At 39.5% G+C, this 19,340-nt stretch overlaps 1 protein-coding gene across 3 annotated transcripts; it reads left to right on the top strand.

Annotated features, from left to right (window-relative positions):
- Positions 1 to 1,569: 1,569 nt before the first annotated feature.
- On the top strand, positions 1,570 to 17,446 carry rfx3 (regulatory factor X, 3 (influences HLA class II expression)). Of its 3 annotated transcripts, none has more exons than XM_044096272.1 (17): positions 1,570 to 1,721; positions 7,450 to 7,565; positions 7,658 to 7,746; positions 9,389 to 9,647; positions 11,839 to 11,913; positions 12,187 to 12,368; positions 12,456 to 12,575; positions 12,658 to 12,782; positions 13,477 to 13,592; positions 14,019 to 14,134; positions 14,249 to 14,400; positions 14,483 to 14,580; positions 14,679 to 14,828; positions 14,909 to 15,117; positions 15,205 to 15,358; positions 15,502 to 15,544; positions 16,147 to 17,446. In XM_044096272.1, exons 2-17 carry the CDS (start codon positions 7,455 to 7,457, stop codon positions 16,425 to 16,427), a joined length of 2,280 nt encoding a protein of 759 aa, XP_043952207.1. In that variant the 5' UTR covers positions 1,570 to 1,721; positions 7,450 to 7,454; the 3' UTR covers positions 16,428 to 17,446. The 3 variants fall into 3 exon arrangements, with proteins under 3 accessions (XP_043952207.1, XP_043952206.1, XP_043952209.1); XM_044096271.1 differs by having other exon boundaries at positions 1,572 to 1,721; positions 14,246 to 14,400; XM_044096274.1 differs by having other exon boundaries at positions 1,580 to 1,721; positions 9,392 to 9,647; positions 14,246 to 14,400.
- The last annotated feature ends 1,894 nt before the right edge of the window (positions 17,447 to 19,340 follow it).

Below are 19,340 nucleotides of genomic sequence, written 5' to 3'. Positions count from 1 at the left end.
GAGACTGAATAAAATTACAAAATTGGTAAAAGTAATAGCTTTCACAACAGAGCTAAAAATCTAGTTAGTATTGCTATAGTACAGATTTAATCACAACTCAATTCTTTAATTAATACTGAAAACATCCATAAAAGATGGAGTAGGAAAATATATTTAAGGTAGGTAATTAAAATACTATAACGTAGGAGATAGTATCTCCTCAGTTTAACATAACCAATCACAATACCGCCTTTCATTTTTAAAAGGCAAGACAATATAACAAAACTAATATTTACGAATCCCAAACTCAGGCTTGGAGCAGAAAAACACCATACAGCTTCACATTTCTAAACAACAAACTACGCAATTAGAGATGTGCCATCATCTGTGTGTAAAAATTACATATGAGCTCTTAAAAATGTTTGATTTTTAAGAGCTCTTATTTTCTCTGGAAATATTTTGCATTAGGTAGTCTTATTGTATCATATAATCAGAGGTGTACTTAAGAAAGAGCAACACTACGTCAACATATTCTGACTCAAATAAAAGTAAAAAGTAGTCATCCAAGGAATAACTCATGAAGGAGTAAAATAGTATTCCATAAAAAAGACTACTGGAGTACTGAGTAAATGATCAAAATGTCTGATTTAACATTTTAAAATTATGTCATCAACAAATATAGATATGTGAAAATTCTGGTACTTTAAAGAAGAAAATTGTATAAACAAATAACATAAATTCAAAAATTAAAAGAAAACCATTTATTCAAACAAACAATTTTCCAAATACATTTTTTCAATATATACCTTTGAAATCAATACTTAGATTAGATATTGCATATATGTTAGAAGAGGATAACCTCCAATGAAAATATCTACTGTTTATCTTTTTTTTTATCTAAAAATGACCCAGCACACCAAACAGATAGGAAATAACCTTAGAACAACAAAGCTTGTGTCCAAACACGAGGCCTCACTTTAAATCTAGATGTATGTCTGTACCTGATTCATGTTTGATTAAAACATTTTTGTTTGTTGAAGTTACAGTTATGCACTTGTTACAATATCCAGAAACTTTACTAAGATTCTTAATAATATTCCTCAAGTAAAAGTAAAAATAGTACAGTGAAGTAAAACTTCTCCTAAAAGTGCTATCCGCCAATTAATGTGAGTACATGTGTTCAATAAAACACATTTACTCAAGTAAATGTAATTGAGTAAATGTACCCAGATACTACCCATCTCTGATTCTAATAAGCATAAATAGCTGGAGCACAAAGCAAAAATCACGATGAATCGTTATCAGAAAGGCCAAATCATAGTCATAGCAGAATAGGAAAAAATATAATAGAAAATTCTTATGCCACCCAAAAATTTCTTATGCACATATTTTTGATTTTTTTGTTTCATGTTTTAAAATATATTGAACGTGTTTCAATGGCCAAACCCTCTCAATCATTGAAACATATTCGTACAGAAGAGGAAAACATCTGTATTTTTGAGGGAATACATTTCTTTGAAGGAATATATAGATATATTTAGCCTATGTGTGCGCCTAAATCCCCTCCCACCTGCCTGGTAAGGTTGCGCGCAGCCGATGAGTTTTATAGCAACTGTTGCCCAGTGAGGCAACGCCATAGTCCCCGTAGTCCTGGCGACTGTAACCCACCAACAACAACCTCTCGCTTCATCATTACCACCTCCTCCACCATCCTCATCTTCATCAACCAGTCCGCAGCTCAGGTTTGTTTCAAACAATTTTTTTTTGTTTGTTTGTGTGTTTGTTAGGCAGAACGCAACTGGTTTGTCCCGTCGCTGCTTTTTGAAGGAGATTTAGAAGCGCCTCTGGTTTGTGTTTTGTCTGCTGCTGGATAATAGCTGGGGTAGTTTGCTAGCCGAGGGTGTTTCTTTGTAACGTGTTAGCCTGCTTGCTAAGATTCCCTGTAGATACTTACTGTGGAAGGAGAGCAGAAACTACATTTGAGAGCTTTAATATAGCATTTAGTTAGAGAGAGGAGTATTTTGTAGGTGTATATCCCCGTTTGAAGTTGCCATGCTGAGTGGTAGCAGCTTTCTCTGGCTAGTGAATGATGCTAACTGGTCAGCTGGAGCAGGAGCAGGTGTCTGTTGTTGCTAGGCTGCTAACGCCAGCGATGCCTTCCTCACAATGCTTGTTGGGTATTCCATTTTGGGGGCTAATGTGGCGGTGAGATTACAAGTTTGAGTTTCAAGTGGTTTGTGTTTTGTTAACCGGGCGATATCACCACGGCGATTAGCGAAGGGAAAGTGCTGTGAGCTAACCCTGCTCTGACTAACTGGTTGACAATAGCTAAGCCATTACTTTCCCTTTTGTCTTAGGCACCAAGATAGCTTCGCTAGCTCTCCATCTGCCCTCTTTGTGGAATCAGATGGCTGTGATAAGCTTTGTGATAACACAGGGCTAAGTTGTGCAATGGAGCATAAGCCCTAATTAATTCACGTTTGTCCATATTTATCGTTCAGGGAATAATTTATCTATCCCGAGTTGCATAAATTACAAATAGCCTGTTTAACGTGATTATTGCCTTGTAGTTTATCATAAAATACGACTTGAATTAATGCGGATTTTCTTGACATGTCTATAAATACATACTTATTTACAATTTTGGAAATTAGCCTACACTTTTGAAAAGAGAGAACATCTTATCATAGTTTATCCCAGATTCATCTGCATTGCCGCAAATCTCAGGTTTTAATGAGGTTTTTTTTCAGCCTGTCAAAATGTATATAAAAAATGAATAAAAATTGCATAAATAAATGTTTAGTTCATTTAATAATAAAGATGCACCAATCAGTCAATTGGAATTGGCCAATTTTCCCTATACCAGTTCTTACTGATGATCAGGAAGAGAAAGTCAGATTTATTTGTTTTTTATAGTATTTATTCAATTTCTTTATTCTTTTACACATTCATTACACATCAGTCTACAGGATATACAGGATGCCATTTTTTGTGTTTAATAAAACACAAATCAAGATTATGAAAAATGTTTTGGAAAAGGGAAGGATCTCATAATTAGCACACTTTGTGTTGGATTTCAAACTACCACCGCTATTAAAATATCTGTAGCACTTTTGTTTTGTTGGTCTTTTATGTGCCATTGCCCTTAAAACAATCAAAACTGATCAAAATCTGAATCGATGGTGTAGAACAGGGAAAAAAAAGGAAACAAGAATATGACAGGAAATGGTTGATCAGGTAATCTCCACTTTATACTCTTACAAATGTGTTTTTTCCCTTTTGTCTGACTTAAAGGTTCAAAAATGTTTAAGTGTTGTATACAACTGGTTTAAGTCAGCTGTTAGAATTACTGTTCTCAAACTAAAGTTAAATAAACTAATTTTCTCTTTCTATTAGCCCAAAATCCAAGGGCTATTTCCCCCCTAAACATAGAGTAACCCAGTCCCACAGAAACTGCATTGTGTATATATGTAATCTTTAAATTCAAGCAAGTAAATGTGATTTATGACCTAGTTTGAAAACTCTGATCATATGTAGACCTAGAATGATAAATATCAAAATTCAACACCTTTTGAGCAAGATGTCTCTGTTATTCTCGAAACTGAATAATACATTTTATTAAAGTTTCCCTAACTTTTAGTGTTAAATTCGGAGCCAGTTTCCATTTCTTTCTTATTTCATTATTTTAATAATAATACTTTATTGATTGATCGACTTATTTTAGAGCAGGTTTCTCAGTGTTGCATCACATTTACTCTTGCCTGGGTCCATTGGGTCTATTGTTCACCTGTTCAACCCTCTGATTCCCATTAGGAAGAAAAACAGGTGTGTATGCGTGCGTGCGCGCACATGCGAGTGTGTGTTTGTGTGTGTGCTGCAAGATGAGGGGAAGGAAAGAGAGAGCAGGTGCACCTCCACTGGTGTGAGACTCCAGACCGTCCCAATTTATCTTAATCTGTCCTCAACAGAACAGAAGAGCTACTTAACAGTAAACAAAGAACAAGTAGTTATGATCTGAGGTGTGAGTCTTGTTGCTGCTCATTGTTGGAGAAACACCTGTTTAGTTGGACCTAATGGCACAGGAGTCATTTATAACTGAATCAAAATGTCCAAGGAAATTATGTTCATTTGTTGACGCCTATCAAAGCTAAATTGGGTCGCCCCTCCGCCCCTCTTGACCACATACACAAACAAAACAGGATGTTAGGAACTGCCAGTTATCAGATCATGTTACCACTTACCTGTAGTCCAGGAGGGCAGAAATAGTACCATGCCACCTGCTGCCTGGATCCTGTTGCATTTCCAATCACTTAAAGAGGGCCTGATTAATTCAATTATTCCACCAGCCAGTTTCATGGCCTTGCTGCATGTTTGCTTTGTAGTTTTCCACAGCCTTCCTTATGGATATGTAAATTGTTCTTTTAAGGGGAAAAAAATATATCTGTATGAACCATCTGTAGAACCTGCAGTGACGAGCACGCATCTATTTAAAGGTCTTTTCTTTCTTACCACTCGGAATAATAAATTCCTTTTTTTTGCATTTTATTCCACACACAAAGTCTAATTTAAATCTGTAAGATTTGTTTTGCAATGTGACGTATACCGATCCAAAGTTTCTAGCATTAAAATCAGCATTAGAGCGCCTTGCGTTGTAACTCACTTACAGTTTTCTTTGTCATTTTAAACCCCCATCAAAACAAACACTCCTTTGCATACCCTCCACCTCTTCAGCTCCAAATTACATCTCCCTCCACCTGCTTTGCTGCTATACAAACACCTGATCAAGTCACTGTGAGTTGGAGGGGGGAAAAAAAAGAAAAAATTATCTCTGGTGCACCTAGTCTTGTTCATGTACTTGCCTGTCTTTGGCGCTACTCATTACACTCCAACTTTGTCATGCATGATCATTACTTAGGCAAATTGTAGTCCTTTGTATTTTCTGGTAGCTGCTACTGTGAACCTTTTGTGCTTCACGATTCTTTTTTCTTTTTTTTTGTTGGGGCTGGGATGTAAGCAGGAGAAATTGAAGGGAGGAAACTCAGGGCAAAATGCTGCACTCCTTGGTGGCTTTTGTTCCTCTGAGTCTTTGTAGGGCTTGCACTTGCTCAGTGGAGCACGGCATTTAAGTGGGCCACAAGGGAGTGCCTGAATGGTGTGGCAGGAGGTGTGTGTGCCTGTGTGTGTGCATGTCTTTGTGAAGGGGGTTGAGGTGAAGCAACAAGGGTGTGCTGTGATGTAGGGGCTCCTTTTCTCAATTAGATGGACTCGGCTGGGGCCATGTGCTTTAGATTTCAAACTACACTCTGGAATATAATTCCTATTTTCTGCTCCCTTTGATTGAGGTTTGAAAGGTGGCATAAAGTTTTTTAAAAAAATGTATCATATCTCTTAGTGATATCAAATTGATCCAAGAGGGTCTTCTCAAAACTTGAGAATTGTCACAGTTATTTATGAACTTCCCCCCTGCGGAAAGCAGTCTCATACCTTTTGTACCGCAACAGAAAAGATGGGCAGGTAATGAGATTGTCAAGCTCTGATAACTTTAGATAATAAATTAAAGATGCACATTTCAAGTTTTTTTTTTTTTTCTAGCCAATAGCAATTTCTGGCTTTGTTTGAGGCCTGAACTGCAAATTGCATTTTTTATGTCTTTTGTGTTTTAGCCCCAATGGCTATATCTCTAAAAGATAGAGGAAAAAGGGTCCTGCAGGTTCTTTGATAGACATAGTGAATCCAGGAAGAGCAAGATTACTCCTACGTGTGTATCAAACATACCTCCCTGATCTTCATCGGATTTTGTTTTGTTCGTGCTGGGAGGTGTATGCTGTCAACTAATGGGTTTATAAATTGAACATGCTGCTGTGCTTTGCATACTGAACTATTAACCGTATTAGGAAAGCATGTAGCCACAATACTTTTGCTGAAAATTTTTTTTTGACAATATAGATTAGGATTAATTAACCCATGTTTACCTGACTTAACCTTATAGACATAGATAGAGATAATATAGCAATTTCATGTTCTATTCTAATATTGTGAAAAGCCCTCTTTCAGCTAGCTGACCTGCTAGCAACTGGTGGGGGTGGGGCCATTTCATACAACCAGAGAAAATTGCTATCACTCCATTATTTTCAGTAGCATTCTGTTAAAAGAACTTTAAACTGTTGAAATGGTCTGACAGAAAAATATTAGCAGTTTTGAAACTGTTGCTGCGTAAAACCTACATATAACGTGACACAGGAAGGTAGATTTTGCCCACTAGAGAACTTCCCAGAAGTCTTCAAACTGTTCCAAAGATGTTGCCTTGATCTATAAAAAGTTTTATTTTCCCCTTTTTCTACTTCTTTTTTTAAAAATCCATTTGCTGTCAGGTCACAACTAGGTTTGATTTTGCTGCCCCGACATGAACAAAGTAAAAGTCTGCAAAAATGGGTGCAGTAGTGAAGGTAATGGAACGGGGCGAGCTGTCCCAGGAGTGATTTAGAGCTCTAAGGAGATCCAGCTTAATTAACCAAGAGAGGCTTGTTCATGGAAACTGTGATGGGGAGGAGATGGCCTTTCCCTGGAAGGAATGGGTGATGGTAGCCACACTATTATTAACTCACAGACATGGGTTAACCTTAAGTGTGTCCTCTTGTCTTTCCCTGCAGATGTGTTCGCTTGAACAAGGATAAGTAATTATATCACAGACATGCTGTTTTTCTTTTTTTTTTTTTTTTTTTTTTATTATTATTATTATTTGGAACACACAAACATCTCGGAGAGTTTTTGTTCACGGTGTTTAGTCAGAAGTGATGTTGAGCCTGTAAAAGGGCGGCGCGGCAGAGGGAAGCGAAGCAGCATCTATTTAGAGTTAGTTAAATATTAACTTGTTTTATGGCTGCGAATGTGGAGACAAGACCATGTGTCGGTGATGCATGAGTCCCTGAGAACATTGCGTACCACCGGGCAGAGACAAGTGTTTAGGTGCAGTTGGCCCGAGCCGCTTTTTTACTGGCATTGATTTGGACAAAACAGATGAGGTTTATGGTGACACTCCATGTTTCCTGTTCTCCCAAGATTAGATTCTCATTTGGCCGTCCTGAGCAAACTAAAACGTGGGTAATTGCTTACGTTTGCGGACAAATATTTTCTTATGCAACACCTGATAGGTCTGACTTTTGGCACACGGAAGTCGATGAGGCGTCCCGTTTGTATTTGCTTTGAAAAGCAAGTCATAAAATCTGTGACATCAATACCAACTGCTTCATTTAAATTGAAGTATTTGAAAAGCAGCCAGAAGCAGAAGTATTTGTGAAAGGAAAAAAAAAAAAGTTCTTATTGGTTATCAGGGATTAGCTTTTTACTGCATTAAGGTCATGATACGGTCTTTATTACGCTGTAAAGTTGATTCACCTGTGAAGCTTGCAGGTTAACAGTTGTATGAGTTATTATCAGCCCTACAGAAGGTCTGTTTTGTTTTTCATTCAGGCGCCATGCAGACCCCTGAAGCAGGCGCTGACTCCACCTCCACTGTCCCTCTCCAGACCACCGTGCCTGTCCAGCCTACCGGCTCCACCCAGCAGGTGCCTGTTCAGCAGCAGCAGGTACATCCCAGCTCGATTTCCACCAGCTCGTTTGCAGCTTCTTAGCCAAATTTTGCTGAGTAATTTCAAGCTTTTGCGCCTTATTTTGCCAGGCGCAGACTGTTCAACAGGTTCAGCATGTTTACCCAACACAGGTGCAGTATGTGGAGGAAAATAGTGGCGTCTACACCAACGGCAACATGTGAGTTGAGGTGTTTCCCAGCTCTGCTCTTGTACATCGTCAAAATTCAGCCCTGAATCCCTCTTTTTCCTTCTTTCGAATTTCTTCAAGTGATCATGTCACAAGCACATGATGTTGCAGACAAGCACAGTTGACCTTTGTTTATCTCATCTTTCTGGTTTTTCTTTCTTGAGGTTTACTGTCAGATGTCTTTTTGCATTCAGTTCCTTGAACATGACAACAAGTAGGCCAGTTTTTTTTTTTGAAGCGGCGATTCTATGAAAGGCTCCCCTGGGTCTGAAAAACAAGGTTACACACATAATTCACAAACAAGCCCAATCTGTGTTTTCCTACTGTGGTGAACACTCACACATCAGTGTATGCACAAACACGGACAGACAGAATTCTGCTACTGATTGAAACGTTTATGTAAGGGGAGTTGGTGGGTGATGGGCGAGCAGCAAATTAATATGAACATAATACAGGTTCTTTAAGCATGTGCTCCTTGTATTGAGTCCCCTGTGAGAGATTCTGTCTACTGTAGCTTTTTAGACATCTGCATTCATTGAGAAATGATGTGAAATAGAACATCTGGACAAGTTTTTTTTCAAACATTGTTTAAAACAATGTTACTGTCTTGCAGAAGTTGGAGAATTTTTTTTAATCAAATAAAAATCTCAGAAGTGTGGCATGCATTTATTTTCTGTCCCTTTTATGCTGAAAGGGTTTCAGCCCAATTATTTTAGGAAAACCTTATGGAAGGAACTGTTAAAAAAATCATGGAGAAATAACAAACAGGTGCTCTGCTCTTTGGTCAGACTTTTGGACTGCATACAGAATTGTATTGTTTGGTCATTGTAAGGACACAATCCCCACCATTCGGCATTGTAGTGGCAGCATCATCATGTTTTTGGGATACTTTTCTTTAAACTATTTTAAATAAAAGCATGTGGAGAGCTTTTGTCCTGTCCACTTCGAAAAGTTATGTGTTTTTGTAAAACATTAACCATTTTTTCCCCCCCTCATTTACATGGAAGCCATTTCTAAGGGACGCTGCTTTTCTTCTGTTTACTGATGCTCTCCATTCAATTAGACTGAGCTTGAGATGTTTGTTTAGACATCAACAGCCAGAGGTGGCTCTATAAGTTGTTGACTCAGATGGACTGAATATAAATATAATAAATTATAATTTAAAAACCCTGCTTAAAAGCATTTTAGTTATACTTTACTTGGTGTTGGTTTGTTACATAAAATCAAACCCAAATATATTAAGATTTGTGGTGGCTGAAACTTGATAAACTGAGCTAAGGTTCAAAAGGTACGAGTACTTTAAAGTTTAATTTTGAAAAATAAATGACCAGTTTTTTTTTCTGCTTCAACCAAAGCATAATCCGCATACAATAAGGGTGATAACATTTCTAGCCAATGCCCAAATGTGCATAAATGCATAATATACATGCTGACCTTTTATGTGACTCAGTCAGTACATCTATGCAAATAAATGGGGACATTAGCAGATAAATAGTCAATAATCAGGATATAAACCCACTGAAGTTGTCTTTATCATTTCTGAAAAGCGTATCATTTCCTAACAGCATTGATGCTCTTTGAATAGTCGTCATAACGATGTATTTGTCTGACTACCGACCTCTGTTCTGAACAGAAGAACCTACACGTATTCGGAACCGCAGCTCTACAGCCAGAACAGTGGAGGGAGCTACTTTGACACACAGGGCAGCTCATCGCAGGTGTCCACTGTGGTGACGTCTCATGGCATGACCAACAACGGAGGGGGGAGCACTGGAGGGATGAGCATGGGCATGGCAGGGGGTCAGGTAATCAGCAGCAGTTCTGGGGCCTACCTGATGGACAACGCTGGACCCCATCCTGCCACCCAGACGGCACGAGCTTCTCCAGCCACTGTGAGTAACACACCACCTAGAGGAACGGGGCCTTCACTTAAACATTTGTGTGCTTGGTTGTGTATGTGTGTTTTACTTCTAAATAATTATGTCTTTACAGCAACTTTCACATCTTCCTTGAATTAAAATAAATCAATAAAACCTTTCTACCCTCATCAGTTTAGACGTCGTTTCCATTATTCTGCATTAGTGTTTGTTTTCTAATCCAGAATAGTTTAACAGTCTTGGAAATGGCCCTTCATATTAAAACTTATGTGCTCATGCATTCAGTAAACCACAAAGGCTGCATCTGACTGATACTAACTACTGTAAACATTTTCCTAAAAGCTTTATGTTTATTTTTAATTTGAACTGTTTGGGGTGCGGGGGGATAAATAAGGTGCTGTGACATGAAAGATGAGTGGCAGAATGATCAGAGAATCAGTCTTCAGATGCAAACACTCCTAATTAATGTTCTGTTCAGACACGGTGGAGTACTCAACACAACACTACGCTCTGATTTTAATTTGAGTGTAATTTGGATGCTTATGACTGAAGTTTCAGCACCACTTATGTAGTGTTGTTCAGAATCACCTTGATTTGCTCAAAACAAAAAATAATAATCTAAACCTGGGGACACATTACACTATTTTCACAGTTCTGATTGGAGTGAAAAGGCTTGGAGTTTACTCGAACAGACTTATTTCAGCAGATTTTTTCTTTAACGACTGAGACACTCTTAACTGCACTGGCTGTGGGATCACAGACTACGGGATTTTGCAAACTAACTGCGACAAATTAAGGGATAAACTAACATAGGAATATGTGGTGCTAATAAAACATTCTCAGAATTCAGATTGTTTCTGTTCCACTCTTCCATAAAATTACTTTTTTACATTTGTAAAATACTTACTGGTACTCGTTCACTTGAGAGCATTTTTACATTTGTTAAAAATTTAACATTATTTCTTTACATAAAATCACTTCATGAGTTCCTGCACCTTTTATTCTACTTAAATATTTGAGTGTCTCTCTAGTTGTATTTCTTTCTTTTTGTCATTAAGCAATTGTAAATAGTTATTTGATTCAGTTGCTCTTTAAATTAAACATCAACAAAAATTACTAATAAAGTTATTGACTCTTCTATTAAAGAAATAAACCAAAAAGAAATGGCTCGCAGTTGATGTGCTTTCTTTTGGCAGCAGTTGTTCTGTTATCAGTTCCCAAGCTTTACTTGCATCAGCTTTGACCCATTTACACAACACTTGCGTGGTGTTAGGCATGGATAATCTTACTTACAATCAGTATACAAATTGTTGAACATAGCTCGGGTCAAACCTTAGCTGTGGTGTGTGTGCGCATGTGTGTGCCTGATGAGTCTTTTGTTTAAGCATTTTCAAAGGATGGTACATGTTTTGAAGTGGGGGTTTTTATGCATCAGAACAGGATAAAATGGATCTAGTCTTTTAACAGGTTCTAAAATGACTAAAGATCTAACTTGATATGTGGCATACGTGCAACAGATTTTAAGCTTTTTATCATTTATTAAGCAAAACAAAGGTGAGAATGCCTTGTGAGTGGAAAGAAGTACATCGAAGTCGATAGTACATACATAGCAGTAAATGATTGGCAGCAACAATTGATTGCTGATCATTCCTGATCTCTTTCCTTCCTGGCATTGTGGAAGCACAAACTTAATACACCAGCATGAGATGAGTCACGTTTACTGATTATTTTTACATGTGCAATCACGTTGCAACAACTAGCTTGTTACTTTTTCTTCTGAGTCCTGTGGAGCAGTATGGACAATTTTGTCTTTATTTTTCACTATGACTTTGGTGTTTTTATGTGTTTTGAACACATTTGGTCAGACTTGCCTCTTTTTAGAATCCGTCAAGACCAGATCATTTTTATGCCCCGACTCATCTCTAAATTTGAAAGTCGCTGTACTTTCTTTTTACAAACCCCCCAGCTGTCCTGTGATTTGTTTATATTTTGTTACAACGGAAAAAATGTTCTTCAAGTGTCAAGTATTTCTGCTCTGCTTGGGATTAGTGGTGCTTGCTTTGGGACCTTTACTAGACTTTCTTTCTTTATTTATTTTTGCGTAATGCCAGTAGAGTGTTTGAGTGAGCTCTTTAGTTTTCTTGCTTCAGTTTTGATTTCCTCCCCCTCTTACATTTTGTTGTCCTGTGCTTCGTGGTTTTATCAGATTGAAATGGCGATTGAGACGCTCCAAAAATCTGAGGGTTTATCCAGTCAGAGAAGCTCGCTGCTCAACAGCCATGTAAGTTGCTTTCCTAAACGCACGCTCTCCCCTAACCTGAACTTTTGCAAGTCTCCCTCTTTCGCTGTTCTGCCCTTTTCTCACCTTTGTAGCTCCATGTGTGTTGTGGTACTCGCAGGTTTATGTTAGTGTTGCTTTTCAAATCCATGGCTGCAATAGAAGCTTTTGCAAAGCTGCCATGGAGCAGCATCAAGTTTACAGAATGAAGCCAGAAGTTTTTTTGTGAAATGGTGTACAAAGGTGAGTTACAAGGTACATCTTTCCCTCTTGTAGCTCCAATGGCTGCTGGACAACTACGAGACAGCAGAGGGAGTTAGCCTACCACGGTCCACCCTCTACAATCATTACCTGCGGCACTGCCAGGAGCAGAAACTAGACCCTGTAAATGCAGCATCTTTTGGCAAACTCATTCGCTCCATCTTCATGGGACTCCGTACAAGGCGCCTCGGGACAAGGTCAATTTAATATTTCAGTTTGCGTCTTTTTAAGCTCATTTTAAGGCCTTTGCTGTCCATCAACTCCTTTTGGTTTTGTTTTTGCAGAGGGAACTCAAAATACCATTACTACGGTATACGAGTGAAACCAGACTCACCGCTCAACAGACTACAAGAAGACATGCAGTACATGGCGCTCAGGCAGCAACCTGTTCAGCAGAAACAGAGGTAGGACACTTTCGTCCTGCAGCACCTGCTGTGGCACAAATTGTAGAGGTTGGAGATAATAAGGTTTACCATGTGGTTTCAGGTTCAAGCCAGTGCAGAAGTTCGACAGTGGCTCCGGAGACAATTACACAAGTGGGGGGCAGCACCATCCTGGAGCGGCAGAGCAGACAGTCATTGCACAGAGCCAGCACCACCAGCAGTTTCTAGGTCAGCAGCTTTTCAACTGAGCTAAATCACTGAATTGTTTTTTTTTTTTCTTCTTTTTTTTAAGATAATTATGATCATCAGTCCTAGGAACAAAAATTATCTGTCTAATTGCATTAAATTGGATTAGACACTTTACTTTCCCCAAGAGGGAAATTATTTTGTCACGTACTTTTTATGGCATCAGCCATCGTAAACAAAGCAAAAGGTAATTTGCCATGGTTAAAATGGTATGTAGAGTTCGGAATGTATAAAGTAGAAACAAATGGGATAAAATATAATGTAAAAGTAATAATTTAATATGAAGAGACAACAGAATGGTCTGATCTTTACCAGGTTCTAAAAGCTTAATTAAACCTTTCAACATATTCGCCTCTACCATGAAACAATGCTGAAGCTGAAATAGAAAAACTAACTGGGAATATTAGGTAGATCCCATGCGGAGAGATCAGCTAGCTTCAGTTCATTGAGTTTTCCATGTATTAAACTTTTGCAAAGCTTTTGAATCAGGTAAATATCTGAGCTTTGACTGGGAGAGGGCAGCATAATTTAGAAGCTTTCGTGGTTGCATAGAGGGCCAAACATTTAACAGAAGCAGCGAGGGTGAACTTATTCTTAGTTTTTCTTCACAGATATTGTGACTCTGTGGCTCATTTTGAGTCATGTAGTGCTTATACAATTTTTATTTTCCCAACAGATGCATCGCGGGCACTCCCTGACTTTATAGAGCTGGACTTGGGACAGAGCAATATGGAGAACATCGGTTCAGAGGATGTGAAAGCTCTACAGTCCCTTTACAGAGAGCACTGTGAGGTTAGACAAAGGAGAGTCTTTGTTTTCTGTGAAGGGGTAGCAAAATTAGAAACCTTTCTTAAAGATGAGCAACCGATGAACAGGTCTGTGTTATTTATTTTAATAATCTTGTTTTAGTAGAACCATTTAAGTTATTTTCAGGGATTATTTTTTTATTTTGTTGTCCTTGCTCTAAGTTTGGTTTCTATCAAAGAGTTAACCTTAATGGAAAAAGCAGCTAATACTAAAAATATCAAATTTTTTTTAAACAATTGACTAATTAGATTAAAAATTTAGTTTGTAGACATTTCTATCTTAATGTTTTCTGTATAGTTTGATGTTTTGTCTCATCCCATTTAGCTGAGAAAGCATAGTTTTTATAAACTATAAAGTTTTTAATAAAAAAAAAAATTGCTGTTAGAGTTTATTTTCCTTGATGTGTTTCAGGCTATCTTGGATGTTGTTGTCAACCTCCAGTTCAGTCTAATTGAGAAGCTGTGGCAGACGTTCTGGCGTTATTCTGCTCCTGACACAGTAGAGGGCGCCACCATAACAGAAAACAGGTGGGGATTGGCTCTTTGAGACATGCCTTGCTGCAGAGGTTTGCATTTATTCAAGGTTAATCAGATTGTTTTAGAGGAATGACTTGTAACTGAGGTTTGCTCCGTCTGCAGCAGCATAAGCGAGATTGAAGCGCGGCTCCCTCGAGCACAGCTTTTGGCCCTGTGCAGGAACGAGGCCGTTCTTAAGTGGATGAGCACTTGTGACCATTTAATGTACCAGGCCCTCGTGGAGATCCTGATTCCTGATGTCCTGAGACCCATTCCCAGTGAGCCACAGACACAGACACCTCTCAGATTTGCCCGATGAAACTGGTCAGGTTGTAACTATTGCAGTTCTTTTGCTCACAGGTGCCTTGACTCAAGCCATTCGCAACTTTGCCAAAAGCCTGGAAGGTTGGCTTAGTAATGCCATGAATGCCATTCCACAGAGAATGATCCAGACCAAGGTGCACTTTGCTGTAATTTTTATAGTAAATTTGCTAAATTTATTCTTGAAGTTATTATTTGTCCATAACCTGAGCTTCTGTGTGCATTCATCTGACAGATTGCCGCTGTTAGTGCCTTTGCGCAAACGTTGCGCAGATATACATCGTTGAACCACCTGGCTCAGGCGGCACGTGCTGTGTTGCAGAACACATCCCAAATCAACCAGATGCTGAGTGATCTCAACCGCGTTGACTTTGCCAACGTACAGGTCTGAGCAGTTCCGAGCGCTCGTCTCCATCACACGTGTCTTTTCTAAACCCCCGGTTTGTTCCTCTTGCTGCTATACAGGAGCAGGCGTCCTGGGTGTGCCAGTGCGAGGAGGGCGTGGTCCAGCACTTGGAGCAGGACTTCAAGGCCACCCTGCAGCAGCAGAGCTCTTTGGAGCAGTGGGCAGCCTGGCTAGACAACGTGGTCACCCAGGTGCTCAAGCCTTACGAGCACCGGCCCAGCTTCCCCAGGGCAGCTCGACAGTTCCTGCTGAAGTGGTCCTTCTACAGGTCTGGAAAGGCCTCAAACATTCAGTCTCCTTCAGGTTTGACAGCATTGAGATGAAAGCCTTAAGGTGTTTTCTTTTTTGTGTGTAGTTCTATGGTGATCAGAGACCTGACCCTGCGTAGTGCTGCCAGTTTCGGTTCCTTCCACCTGATTCGCCTCCTGTATGACGAATACATGTTCTACCTTGTGGAACACCGGGTGGCTCAGGCTACTGGAGAAACGCCCATAGGAGTCATGGGCGAGGTACAGCAGCAGCGTCTGCTCTACTGTATTCTCTCTCCTAGGATTCTGTCTATTAATCTACCATTCCTGATATTAAATATCTGTTTTGGATTCATCTGTACCAAGCACTAATATCTGCTCTATTTATCACTCTCTTATTTCAGTTTGACAACCTCCACACCTTATCCCTTGCTAGCATTGATAAAGGTAAGCCAAAAATAACTAGAAAGCACAAAACAATAGGGTCCACTTTATTGTATACTTTGCTTATTGTTAACCAAAAAATGTCTGAAAACTTGACCACACAGATTTAATTCAGCTAATTATGTCAAAACAAGAAATTCAATCAGATTCCTACATGTTTCCCATTTAAAAACTTTTCCAGACAGAAATCCCGTCTACACAAACATATTAGCAAACCAGACATGTTTTTCAGCATGCCGCCTCAGTTTTATAGCTAAAAACTTGTGAAAATTTGGGTGTAGTGATGGACTCTGCACTTAACATTCAAAGACACATAGAGCCAATTACAAAGTCAGTCTTCTGTCATCTGAAGAAGATTTCTTTCTGAAGAAGGGATTAATTTCCCAGGAAGATGTGGAGAAACTCATCCATGGGTTTATCTTTAGTCACATTCATTATTGCAACAGTATCTTCACAGTTGTCCCTAAAAACTCAGACAGCTCCAGCAGGGGTTTTAATTTTTTCCATAAACTTTGTTTGAAGTATTAGATCCAAGAACACAATGCTGAATATTAGGCTGAAGGATTTAAATTTTTTTTCTCCTTGTTCTACTTTGCCCTGTCCAGATGAAACTAGCGGGATGGACAGTGACTTGGAAGAGGACACAGAGGACTCCGGAGAACCTCTCGCCAAGCGCGAGAAGCCGGAGCACGAGGTAATCCAAGTGATCCAGGTCGGGGCGCTGGAGGACGGTTCCCACCCTGTGGTGGGTGTTGTCCAGCACAGTGTCCTCCACTCGCTGCAGCAACCCCTGCAGGACCACACCGAACACATCTTAACGCCCTCTGCTGGGACTCCCACCATCCGCCACTGCAGCACCACAGGCAACACGTATGCCTCCGTTTGAGGGTCAAAGGGCACAGCTTCACCTTGTCTGCCTAGTTTTACCGTCTCACTTTCCACATCTCTCCCTTTACGTCTAGATGTCTGCATCTTTTTACATGCGTTGTCTCTGTTTGCGCTCTACCCCGTTTAGTGGGTGGAGGAGTGACACTCCGGCCAGGATGTGCTCTGTCCTTGTCTGTTTGGATTCTGGATGTGTAGTCGCCTTGTTCAGTCTGTGGAAGGGACCTGGAGGAAAAGGGACTCGAGTGCACCGTTAAATGTTTCCTCTTCAGACGTGACTTAATGCTTCTGTCTGTCCACACAGACGGGTTTTGTTCCTTCAAACTGCTGATGTCTCAGAGCTCAAATCCATGTCACTAGTCCCAGTAGAGCAAAATGTATTGAATCACTCAAAATCTCCACCTGTTGTACATAGTTTTGCTGTTCTTTTCGATCGACACTACTCCAAACTCATGGTGCTATCATTGTGGTTTGTTTTTCATGGAATTTCTTTGTCTTTTCTGATTTCTGTCTATACGCTGATAGACTTCCGATTGAGCGAGACGTTTCTGAGTATTGTATGTAGCTAGACAACAAGGGGTCAGTTTGTGGATTCTAGAAATGACGGGGAAACGTCGGTTTGACAGTTATATGGTAGCCACTTGCACAAAAACACTTGCATCTTTTAGTGATATTAGAAGAAAAAAAAAATCCTGTACTGCTGCTGTTGTGTATACAGATGAGATTCGGGATGAAAGGGGGGGGGAGCTTTTTTTATGCACCGCGTGCATAGTGCTTGCCTTTTAGATGCTTCGTAATGTGGTTTACGTGACGTGATCTTGAAAGACTCTTGGCAGCCATTTTCCCCTGCTTTTACAAGTTTCTCACTTCATGAAATTTCTTACGTTTGCAGTGGACCAAAAATTCAACCAACAGAGGAGGCTAAACGCGAGTCTCTTGATGCCACACGGATGCTGTTCCCTGTCCCGCAGTGCCATGTTGCGACGCAGAATAAAAAAACTAAAACAAAAAAAAAAGAAATCTATATAGAATGTCAGGGATTTAATGTACCTCGGCTTTATCATAGTGCCTTATCCTTAAATGCAGCTCGTCCGCGTAGTCCTGACTGAGGTTGCCCAGCCGCAGATTTGGTTTCTGGTGACTCGTGGCTGGATTTGGGCTGGCTCATCAGTTCTTTGTTGTTGTTGGGTTTGTTTTTGTTTTTTTTTGTTTTTTACTTCTGAACCTATCTGAGTCACAGTCACAGTTTTAGCCTTGTCCTGCCCTCGCTCTGCCTTCTCGAGGCCTATTCTCGCATTTAGCCTTTGTCATCGGATGAAGTGAGCGTGTGTCTGCGTGGGTGTGTGTCTTTGACTTTTTCTTGGGTCTGCGCTGTGCTTTTTATGTGCTCATATGCCCTTCATCTTGTGTGCTTGTGTGTGTGTGCGTGTGTGTATGTGTTGGGAACACATCCATCAGTCACCCTACCTCAAACCGGTGGTGCCAACCCTTTGATGCGTGCAGCACAGTCACCAAACCTTAATGCACACACACCACTGTACTGCACAAATCTCAACACGAAGAGAAAACTTGCATTGCTTTTCTCTCACCTCTGATGTACTTTGATTTCAGTTTTTAGCCCATAAAATGCTTAACCCTTTGTTCCCTGTTTAGAGACCATCTTTGTACAGTGGACCAAAAGTAGATATTTTCTAATATTCAGAGATATAAATATATATATAGATATATATATATATATATATGTATAGTATATAAAATGATGATACACTACATATATTTGTTGCTTTTTACGTGTTTGATCCGATTGTTAAGACGTGAATGTTTCTTTTGGTAGCTCATCTGTAATTACTTCATTGACTGTGAAATATGAACAGCTTGGGAACTACAGCGCCTTGCAGAAGTACTCTCGCCTCCTTTCAGATTTTGAAACCTTACTATGACAAACTTCACTTTGTTTTCTGTTTGGAGCTCTCCAATACCTAAATTGGTGCATAATTGTGGATGGGGTGAAGTTTACAGATCTGATAAGTGTGGCCAGCCATGTTATCCAGTTGATTTTGTTGCATTTAGGGCTGCATATCTATTGGGTTTTACTTTACCAGCTCTGACAATCTTAAGACTGGATTTTCGGCCCATTGTTCTTTGCAGGTGTTTTCACACCTGTAGTTTGTTTACTTTGGTCCAAATCACTTGATTAGCTTAATTTTTAGAAGAAAAAAAAAAAAAATCTACATTCAGTCTGTTTATTGGTTGTATGTGTTTAACCTAAATGCAAATCCAAGAAGCAGTCACTGTGTTCTGAGCTGGTATAAATCATTAGTTCTGGCTACTATTTCATGCAAGAATTATCTGAAGAGTATGCAGAATGATTTTGAATGTTGCATGGCGGCTTAATGCTTTACAAAAAAAAAAACCCCGGGTTTTGTTTTAGTTTACTCTGCAGCGTCCCGTAATGTAAACCTTACTATGAGAAGACGTTTGGCTCAATGTTGCAGCCCACAGATGGCAGCTGTGTCAAATCCCATTCACACCATAAACAAACCGCCACATCTACACAACTGGACCTTAATTCGTCTATAAACAAGCTCATGTATCAGTTGCAGGATATCATTGAGGGGTATCAGAGTGAACACACACATTCCAGATTCTTGTGGGTCGTTTTATCATTTTCTTCCTACTTCAGTTATGCACCACTTTGTTTTAGTGGATTACAGAAAATCCCAAATACATATGAAGAAGTTTGTGTTTGTAATGCGACAAAATGTGGAATTGGTGTAAGAGGCATAAATACTTTTGCCAGGCATTGTATTGTAACCTTTGAATCTTTAGACTACAACTATACTTGAACTGTTTTAGCCTCCTACGTTGTGGGGAATATTGAGATTAACCTCTATGTGGGATTTTTGTTTTGTTT

This window comes from Gambusia affinis, linkage group LG17 (genome assembly GCF_019740435.1).
Source record: "Gambusia affinis linkage group LG17, SWU_Gaff_1.0, whole genome shotgun sequence".
NCBI lineage: Eukaryota > Metazoa > Chordata > Actinopteri > Cyprinodontiformes > Poeciliidae > Gambusia > Gambusia affinis.
Note: the sequence above shows the minus strand (reverse complement) of the source record. Positions and strands in the feature narration are given on the sequence as shown.

Bases quoted from the DNA above. Each gene is read 5' to 3' on its own strand.
- rfx3 (XM_044096271.1), top strand. From the start codon at position 7,455: ATGCAGACCCCTGAAGCAGGCGCTGACTCCACCTCCACTGTCCCTCTC. The intron at 7,566-7,657 runs GTACATCCCAGC...TTATTTTGCCAG, and splicing joins TGCCTGTTCAGCAGCAGCAG to GCGCAGACTGTTCAACAGGT. The intron at 15,545-16,146 runs GTAAGCCAAAAA...TGCCCTGTCCAG, and splicing joins CCTTGCTAGCATTGATAAAG to ATGAAACTAGCGGGATGGAC.